This window comes from Diabrotica virgifera, chromosome 3 (genome assembly GCF_917563875.1).
Source record: "Diabrotica virgifera virgifera chromosome 3, PGI_DIABVI_V3a".
NCBI classification, from domain to species: Eukaryota; Metazoa; Arthropoda; class Insecta; order Coleoptera; family Chrysomelidae; genus Diabrotica; species Diabrotica virgifera.
In genome coordinates this window covers 193,968,469-193,978,785 of record NC_065445.1, presented here as the reverse complement: position 1 = coordinate 193,978,785, position 10,317 = coordinate 193,968,469, and the positions used below count along the sequence as shown (strand labels likewise).

Here is a 10,317-nt window from a genome sequence, read left to right as displayed (position 1 = left end):
AACACCCTGTGGAATATTCTAGCCTTTATACAATATTGAAATTAAAACCCAACTATAGCCCCAGGTTTTCTTAACGTTCTGTTTGTTATTCATTCGCTTATGTTGGATAATAAAAAAGTTAGGGACTTTAACAACTAAACATGTTCTTTATCAATACATGGTGTTTCTAAATAAGTGCGACAAACTTTAAGGGTAATTCTGCATGAAAAAATAATGATCGTTTACTTGATAAAGCTATGTCCGCAAATGCTTGCAAATATAAAATTCTTTTGCCAAACGATCATTATTTTTTCATGCAGAAATTACACCTTAAAGTTTGTCGCACCTATATTTAGAAACACCTGTATCGATAAAGAACATGGCTAGTTGTTAAAGTCCTTAACTTTTTATTATCCAACGTAAGCGAATGAATAAAAAAACAGAATGTTAATAAAACCTGGAGCTATAGTTAGGCTTTGATTTAAATATTTTATAAAGGCTAGAATATTCCACAGGGTGTTGTGAAAATTGAGAAAAAAAACCCAGTTTGATTGGTACACCCGGTATACAATGAAAATTTACCTGTCTATCAACAATATTATCATAGCTATTTTGTTAAAGAATAAGGCTATAACATATTAAAAAAAATTACTTAAATCGGACAACAGGTTTGGGAGATACGAGACATCAAAAATTACCCATTTTTTTGGGGTGCCCGTTTTTCGTGCCGGTGAGTGTAGATTAAATTAGAAGTTCATTGTAAAAAAGGAAGTAAACAAAAACACGAGAAAAATGAATTTATATAAGTAAATAGGTAAGTAAATATTATAGATTAAAATAAGTACAGAAAATATATAATTATAGAGATATATAATCACTTATTGTACCTTCATTTAAAGCTAACTTTAAAAGTAAAGCAGATATGCTATTATTCATGTTTAAAAACAAAAGGCACACAAAACACTAAGTACGATTAGGACCGCGAATCTACAACAGATAAATGTCTGGAAACCGTTACACAGGGTTGCCAAAAAACGGAAGTCACACCGAGCGGTGTGGTATACGGAAGACGCTACGCGTTGTGTACATAGCCTGTATAGTAGCACGGGAGCGACACTAGCGCTGGTGATATACCGTCGAACTAAAATCTGATCTTATGAGTATGTTAGATACGATATGACTTCCAGCGAAATTTTTAATATAAGCCTTCTGATACCATCTAGTAGCCAAATTCGTAAAAATATAGGCAAAACGTTGTGACTTCCGAAATCGGAAGTCATAACGGTATATATGAAGTAACAACGTATTACGAGAATCTACTTTGGAAGTCACATGGATACATGTATCAATATATATATATATATATATATATATATATATATATATATATATATATATATATATATATATATATATATATATATTATGGTGCCTATTAATAATAAAGCCTATAATACAGTCTGCATTTCAAAATTAGATCTTAGTTCCAAATCATTACTACAATGCATAAACTCATATTAGCGATATGTATTGCTGTACTAATTATACAGGTAATTTTCTTTTCTTTTTAGTCTTTTTATATCACAGAAACGTTTTTAATATTTTCTCTTATAACAAGTGACAAATGAAAGTTTTACTTTTAATAAAATTAAAAATAATATCAAAAATAAAATAATATTGGGACCAATCTTCTGCTGCCCTTCTTGGTTTCTAAAATTTGCAAACCAACGAATTGCCGGAGCAAAGAAGCCCGAGGGAGATCTAAGAGTTGCATCTCATTTCCCGCCTGCCCAGCGTGGTAAAATTTAAACGAAGATTAGTCCGCCATACTCAGAATAGGAATAAAACTAAATTTTATTTATTTATTTTCTCTTATGTTTTGCAAAAATGTTTCTTTTTCTTTAATTTTTTAAGAGATACAAAAAAAAATATGTAGGTAATAGTTGGAGCTATACAGCTATACGTATGAATATATACGTGTACTTTGAAAGTACATAATAGCCACTTTACACGATCCAAGTAATTGCGCAATTAATTGCACAATTTCTTGCGCAAGAACTTGTGAAATAAATTGCAACTAACTTTCTGCAATAAAGTGATTACACGGTGCAAACAGTTGCATAAACTGACATGAAATAGACAAAAACTTTGACAGAATAGCATAAATTTTAGGTTATGTTGTTTTTATAAATTACTTAAATGTAATTTTTTGAGTAGAGTTATCAGATATTAGATTAAAAATGTTAGATTATAATTTGAGAAAATTATAATAATATGTTTTATAACAAAATCAAGTAATACCTAATGCAAGTAATATACCTATAATTAGGGTTACCATACGTCCGGATTTCGCCCGAACAGTCCGGATTTGAAAGACATGTCCGGATTGGGGTCCGGATATGAGAAATGTCCGGATTTTTTTTCTTTACTAAAAAATGGTAAATACGATGCCCAACGGTGGGAAATTTCATTCTGCGCAGCACCTTAGGTCTAAAGTATGTTAAAACATAGGTATATGTATTTTAAACTGGCAGAGATTTTCAATGTTAGTTGCATATTGTAGCGAAACAGCTGTACTTTTAATGCTGCCATATGCATTTCGCATATATGTACAATGTAGAGGTAGCAACGCAGTCAAATTCACATTTTACATCTTCTACAACCCCTTGGACTACCCCTGTCCGGATTTGGCCTTAATAAATTATGGTAACCCTACCTATAATACATTATTCATTTACAAAAGGAAACAAGTTGTAAGAAATACAAATAGAAAATAGTTTTTTTAATCCCTATGTTGCATAATTAAAGTTATCCACCAGAATAATGATATTTGTGCAGCGTGAAATTGGTAGAAAGTTCCTCTAGCTTTGTTAAAAATTTGTATAGTTTGAAATTTAGAATGACAGAATGTCAATGTAGTAAAAACAAAGAGTGTAGGTTTAAAAGTCACTAGAACTATAACCAAATTGCAGAAAAAGTTGCATGAAAAATAGGACATGCCCTATTTAGCTGCAACTTTTTTCTATTTAGCTTTTTTGTGCAATTTTCGTATGACACGATGCCATTTCTATTGCTGCAAGAAATTGCGCAATTAATTGCGCAATTAGTTGCATCGTGTAAAGTGGCTATAAGATATGTCCAAATATACGCACAGGGCCAAAAATATTTATTATTGGAACACTCGATATATTTTACATTTTTTGGCTCTTCTAAATGTTATCGTTTTTGCAATATAAGGATTTGTAACGTCATACGAAGTAGTTTAAAAGATAACTACTTTTTTTTATAAATTAACACCTTGAAGAATTGTAGAGATTTGACATAAAAAAATCTAGTTATTAGGTTCAAACTATTTTTAGTATTGTGTATAGTCTACTTTTGTCTATAATTACTAACATAGCAAAATATTTATTTTTGTATATAAGATTGGTCGACTGAAGAAAAGAAGAAAGCCTTTTTACAATACAGAACAGAACAAACACAACCACCATACAACCACTACAAGCAAATCAGAAACGAAACGAATACTTTAGTGAGACAAAATAAAAGAGAGCACTGGCAGAGTTTCTCAAAACAGATGGAACACGACTTCTACGGAACACAAAAAGAAGTATGGAGAATGAGCAGAGGGCAAAGAAAGGAGATGAACGAATTAATAAAAGCGAAACACATTCAGAAGGAAACATGGGCAGACTACTTCCGATCTATATTTGCTAAAGGCGACGATAATGAACCACCAACACCTGAAGTTACGATAAACGAAGAAATAAGCATCGAGGAGGGAGAGGTAAAGGAAGCATTAAGTAAATTAAAAAATAGAAAATCTCCAGTAGAGGACAGAATATCGAACGAACTCCTAAAGTACGGAGGATAAGATCTAATTAAACAACTATTATAACTAATACAAAAAATAACAGAACAAAACAGAATACCACAAGAATGGAGATCAAGCATCCTAATACCTCTCTTCAAAAAAGGAGACAATCGGACCCAGAAAGTTACAGAGGAATTAACTTATTAAACACAACATTTTAATTAACAACCAAAGTGATAACAAACAAATTGAATGAAATGATACCATTAGCAGAAGAACAACAAGGTTTTAGGTCGGAAAGGTCATGCCCTGACGCTTTATTTATAATAAGGCAAGTTCAAGAGAAATCGTTGGAATACAACAAACCGGCATCTTTATTTTTCGTGGACCTTAAGAAAGCATTTGACAGGGTCAAATTAAATGACGTTTTCCATTTGTTATACTCGAGAGAGGTACCTCTAGGAATAATTAAAACGATCGAAAACATCTACCAGAACAACACAATAAAAGTAAAAGTGGAAGATGAACTAACTGACTCAATTAAAGCCGGCAATGGGATAAGAGAGGGGGATTCCTTGAGTCCTTTATTGTTCAACCTGATCATGGACAAAATAACAAAAAAATAAGAACTAAAAAGGATACCAAATGGGAGAAAACAACTTAAAATAATCTGATATGCAGACGATGCAATACTAATCTCTCATAGTGAAGATGATTTAAAACGTATGCTGCACCAATTTAACATAACCGCCAGAAAATGTAACATGTTAATTTCGTCAAAAAAGACAAAATGCATGGTTATAACAGCAGATCCAATAAGATTTAAATTCTAGCTGGAAGGTCAGATAATAGAACAAGTGATGGAGTTTAAATACCTAGACAACACACTATATAGCTACGGGAGGCTCGAAACAGAATAGAGCAAACAGAGCCGCAGGTTGCCTGAATGACACAATACGGAGAAATAAAAATATCGGAAAAGGAATGAAAGGCAGAATTTACAAAACAGTCATCAGACCAATAATGACATACACGGCAGAAACACGACCCGACACAGAGAGGACAAAAGATTGCTCGAAACAGCGGAGATGAAAATATGGGACAGAGCTATAAATACAGATATACGACGGAGATGCAAGGTGGATAACATCAATAACTGGATAAGAAACAGAATAAAATGGAATGACCACATAAGCCGAATGACAAAAAATAAGGTAGTCAGGATAGCAAGAGACGGTTCCCCAATAAGACGACGATCAGTGGGGAGACCACGAAAACGATTGAACGGCAACTTACTAGAGGCACATTGAAAAGACAGACAGAGCCATGTCTATACAAAAAGAAGAAGAAGAAGAAGAAGAAGAAGAAGAAGATTGGTCGAAACTTGGATTGAGTATTTTCTTAAAGAAAATTTTCTTAAAGAGAACAGTCACCCCGAAGAATTACTCCACCCCGCTCCAATGCTCCAGACCATCCACTCGCCCCCCCCCCCATAGCACTCTGATGCGCTATAGGGGCTCTCAATCTTCTCTCAATCAGCAAAGTGCATGTCATATGAGAGTCCTGGGTACACGGACTCCCACATGAAATCCTACCCCGATCAATGCAGGCCAGCGTCAGGCGCTCTATTCCCGCTATCTCTAGTGACTTATCTTCGATCTGTATTGCTTGCTTGGAAGACGAGTCCCCGCTCTGGGCTACGTCCAGTTCGGTGACTCGGTTTCGAGGATGTGGGCCCCTCTTGCCCGTTTTTAGGGTTTTGTTAAAATATTTTTTTTGTGGCTTGCGACTATTGTTATTGATTTTTTTTTAGTGTCCGGAACCGGTTTTTTAAGTATTTTGTAGATATGTTTTCAGGGTTGTTTTGTTTTAAACCCTTTGTTCTAAACAACTGTTTTAAACATGTTTTAAACATGTATATATGTTTTAAACACGTTGAAAACACTTAAAGTAAACAAGCGTTTTTTGCATTTTGCATACAAGAGTTTAAATTTCTCACAACGAACGGTTCCAGTCCTATAGTAATCTTGTAATTTAAAATTATCAATCTGATATCTGATCAGCCACGTCATCACTGATGCAATTTAAGCTCTTAAAAAATTGAACCATCTTAGCAGCTTTTACATGGCCTAGCCGATTAAGTAGTTTAGAATGGTAAACCGTATGTTGAGGAGAAGAGTCTTTCTATGTTGGCTGACGATGCATTATCTGTGTGGAGCTGTTGAGCAAGTTCCAATGCTGTAGTATTTACATTTTTCATAGTACTCCACCATGTCTATGGTAGTATATTCTCAATTAAATGTTTAGAAAACATATATGGTTTAAAGAGTACTGGTAATGTACACTTTGCCTGGTAATTAATAATATTTGGCAATGCTACTGGATGATAATTTGTAATGGATGAATGATAAGTTTAGTTCCACTAAAGCGCTTGCCAAGCAAATTTACCAAACAATGAGCTAGGGTCAAAGCCATTTCCATACGCTCCTTGAAGCTCCTTCGTATAATGTACAAAAACTCGCCATTTGCATGTTTCAAAAAAATACTAAACACCACAAAATAATTTCCAGTAGGCGTTATTCCAATAGCCAACTTGCAAGGCGAATTTATAAATAATAGTAAATAGTCTGGGGTTCCCCCAGGCAATAGCTCCTAATTGCACTTGGTTTTCTTATCTATCATGTTAAAGAAAATTTAAAATCAAAGTTATTAATATTATGTTTAAGAAAATATGATTTAAATAATGTTTTTTTAAGTTTTATTTGTTTAAAACATAAAATTTAAAATAAAAAACGCATGTTTAAAACAGAAAAAAATGTTTAAAATTAAAAACATGTGTTTTAAACATATTTTATTTGTTTAAAACATAAAATTTAAAAACAAAATAAAACATGTTTAAAACAAAAAAAAAAAACGTTTAAAACAAAGAAAAACATGTGTTTTGTATGAAATTAAAAAATATGTTTTTTTCAACCCTGTATTTTTTTAGGGATGTCTGAAACGTATAAAAATCAACATCAATAAAATAATGTGATATAATGTTGAACACGTTGTCTTCTTTTGATAGAGATATGATTATCTAACCTTTATTATATATTTACTGTTAGGGTCTTCTGTGTTTTCATCTATGGTACACATCATACCTTAATATCTCTTGCAGGATCCGGTTTGGGAGGTCTTCCAGCTCAGCAAATTTTGTTCTGGCTTTTTCCTCCATCATATCCAGTACTCTTATTTGTTTTAAGTCTCTAAATAAGAACCGTTCGGCGACGTACCTGGGCAAGTTTGCAGTTTCTCTGAGGCAGTTTTTGTGTGCCGCTTGTATCTTTTTTTGTTACTTTGACTTGTGTGACCCCATGCAAGGGATGCGTATGTAATTATTGGCAGTATAATCCTATTGATCAGTCTTAATTGTGTCTAATTCATCAGTCTTAATCATCGCTAATTTGCTTTTTCTTCCTGTGAGTCCTCTTATTGCCGCTCTGGCCGCTGTTGTTTTCTGGACTGTTGCGTTGACATGTGATGTGAAAGTTAGACCTTGGTCATTTGTGACTCCTAAATATTTAGCTTCGTTTTGCCATTCGATGCGTCTGTCTTGCAATGTTAGCTGTTCTTTTGGGTTATCTCTTCTCTTTTTGAAGATAACCGCTTGTGTCTTATCTGGATTTATTGCTATTTTCCATTGGATACTCCATTCTTCTATTGTATCCAATGCCGTCTCTAAATTTCGAACAGCTGTATCCAGATTCATGTATTTTGCATCAATTACAGTGTCGTCTGCATAAAGGCTGATTAATATTCCAGGTGTCCTTGGAACATCTGCTGTATATATGCTATACAGAAGGGGTAATAAAACTACCCCCTGTGGTACTCCAACTTCCGGGATTCCGTGTTCTGATAGAACTGGTCCTATCCGGACCTTGAACCTCCTGTTGCTTAGGAACGAGGAGATGAGTTTCATCATGGCCCCGCTGTATACATAATCTCTCATTTAGTAAGTCAGTCCTTTATGCCACACTCTATCAAAGGCTTTGCTTACATTCAGAAAGACTGCTTCCGTGCATTGTTGGTCGTTGAATCCAGCTGCTATATATTCGGTAAGTCTTAGTACTTGAAGCTCGCTGGAATGTTCAGATCTGAATCCAAATTGTGCTTCTGGGAATATGCCTATCCTGTCTATTTCTGATTGGAGCCTGGTTTGGATGACCCGATCTACTACCTTACTGACTGCTGGAAGTAAGCTAATAGGCCCGTAATTTTGAGGAAATATGTGGTTCTTCCTTCCATCGATTTGGGAATAGCCTGTATCTTAGTATTGCGTTTGTTATATTTGTTAAATACACAACTACTTTCGAAGTAAGATACTTCAGAGCTCTGTTAGCGATTTCGTCTGGACCAGGTGCTTTCGTTGGTGAAATTTTTCGGATCAGTTCACTTATTTATCTTGGTGATATGGGATTTATTATTTCTTCTTTTTCTTCGGGCGTTTCTAGTTCTGTGTTTTCGACTTCTTCGATAAAGTATATATCTTCATATTGGTGATAATTCAGTGTGCACTCTCTTTCAAGAGTCATTCTCATCACCTTGGCTTTATCTTCTTTTGTGTAGACGATTCCGTTTTCTCCATGTAGTGGGAGAATGGATTTTCTATCGTTTCTTAAAGTTCTTTGGAGCCTCCATATTTCTTACATATTTTGGCTCCTTTCCTCCATTTTTTTATGTAATTTTCCCACTTTTGGCTTCTATGGTCTATTAGTGCCTGTTTGACTTATCGATTCAGTCGGTTTGCCCTATTTTTATCTTTCTGGTTTTTCATTTTCCTGGTTCTTTTCCCTTATCATTTCTTTTATTTCCTGATGATGTTTTCAACCTCTAGGACTTTTCCTCTATTTCTTGTGGATTATCGATTATAGGAATGTTTCCAATTCCTATGCACACTATGCGTTTAAAATTAGACCACTTCGTTTTCTTTATTTTCTTTGTTGTTTTGTTATCTTCTTCCCATGTGTTGGAGAAATAAATTCCCAACATTAATATTTAGTAAAACTATATTTTGTTTCAATATTTTATTTAGTGGTTTGCGCCTTGTGTACACTTCACAAAGATGTTTCTATGTTTTTATGTTCTATAATTCAAAGTGTACACAAAGGCGCAATATTCAAAAAAAAAGTTCGTTGCCAAGGTGTTGTTATATAGAATAATAAGATAATAAAAAACGGGAAAGTAGGGCGTGTGTCCGATCCCACACAAAAATTACTTTAATACCAAAAGTTTGTGTTATTGTAATAAAATATTAGTTGTGAAAAGTGTCTTTAGTTATTCCTAGCTTCAGAAGTGTAAAACCAGTGTAAAATTATTTCCTTGGTGTTGCAAAAATCCAAGATCAAGTTTGGTCCTTCGAGCCGGATATAAAAAGAAGCTAGGAATTACTCAATTTCCAGAAGGTAAGAAACACACCTAATAAAAAAAAAGAAGAAATTATTGAACAAAAAAGAAATTATTAGAAAAGAAATTACAAAAAAGAAAAATCATTAAAAAATTAATTTTGTAAAACGTCAAGCTCATACAATAGCGCCATCTATGTAAAAGAGGGCGAACGACCGACGTCGAATGGTTATCAAGCGATCGAGAGAAATAATCGATGTTTTATGAAATCGATCATATATGAAGTGACAGAAAACTGACATTGACAGTGAATACAAAATTAAATAAATTGACTGTTTGTGTTTTGGTTTGTAAATAATCGTCAACATTTTTGTTATTTTGATATTTAAAATAGTTTTTTTTACCTTTTAAGTTTTAGGTAGATTCATATAAAAAAAAAATGCCCGCTAAAAAGGATATTGAAATGCTAAAAACTAAAAAATCTCAAGAAATTCAGTCTATTAAAACTATTACAAGGTTTGTTGAAAAACATTTGGACAAAGAAATTTCTGAATTAATAATTAATCAATTACAAACTAGGAAAGACTTACTAATAGAAAATTTTAATAAACTTCAAGATCTTCATTGTGAAATTTTATGTTGTGAACAGGGGTATGCAGATTCCATTGATAATATTAGAGAGGAATACTTTGACACATTAGCTAAAATTAATAGTCAACTCTCAAAAACAGTAATACAGAGCGTAAGTACTAATCCACAAGATGTAAATAATTCTTTTTATTCTTCAAATATTCCACGAATAGAAATTCCTTGTTATGACGGCAAAGATTTAACAAGTTATAGACCTTTTATAGATTTATTTCTAGCTGTTTTTGATAGAAATAAGTCACTGCAAAATGTTGAAAAACTTTTTCATTTAAAGAATCATTTGGAAGGAGAGGCAAGAAGCCTAATAAATGATCTACCTCTAACAAATGACTCTTATAATGATGCATTGAGAATGTTAGATAACCGTTATAACAATGAAACAATATTAATAAATTCTCACATTTATTCACTACTTGACATTCCCTCCATTCAAAAAGGAACTTCCACCGCCTTACGTGAGTTCATTAGTAAAGTGAGACAGCAGTTAGGTG

The 10,317-nt window shown here is 33.4% G+C and overlaps 1 protein-coding gene across 1 annotated transcript in view; it reads left to right on the top strand.

Moving 5' to 3' along the window:
- The first annotated feature begins 1,438 nt into the window (after positions 1–1,438).
- LOC126881502 (uncharacterized) overlaps positions 1,439–10,317 on the top strand; it is a 28,770-nt gene continuing 19,891 nt past the window's right edge. Inside the window, exon 1 of the mRNA XM_050645794.1 lies at positions 1,439–1,529. Coding sequence (XP_050501751.1) covers positions 1,482–1,529 — 48 coding nt within the window. The 5' untranslated portion in view covers positions 1,439–1,481. The remainder of the gene's footprint in view (positions 1,530–10,317) is intronic.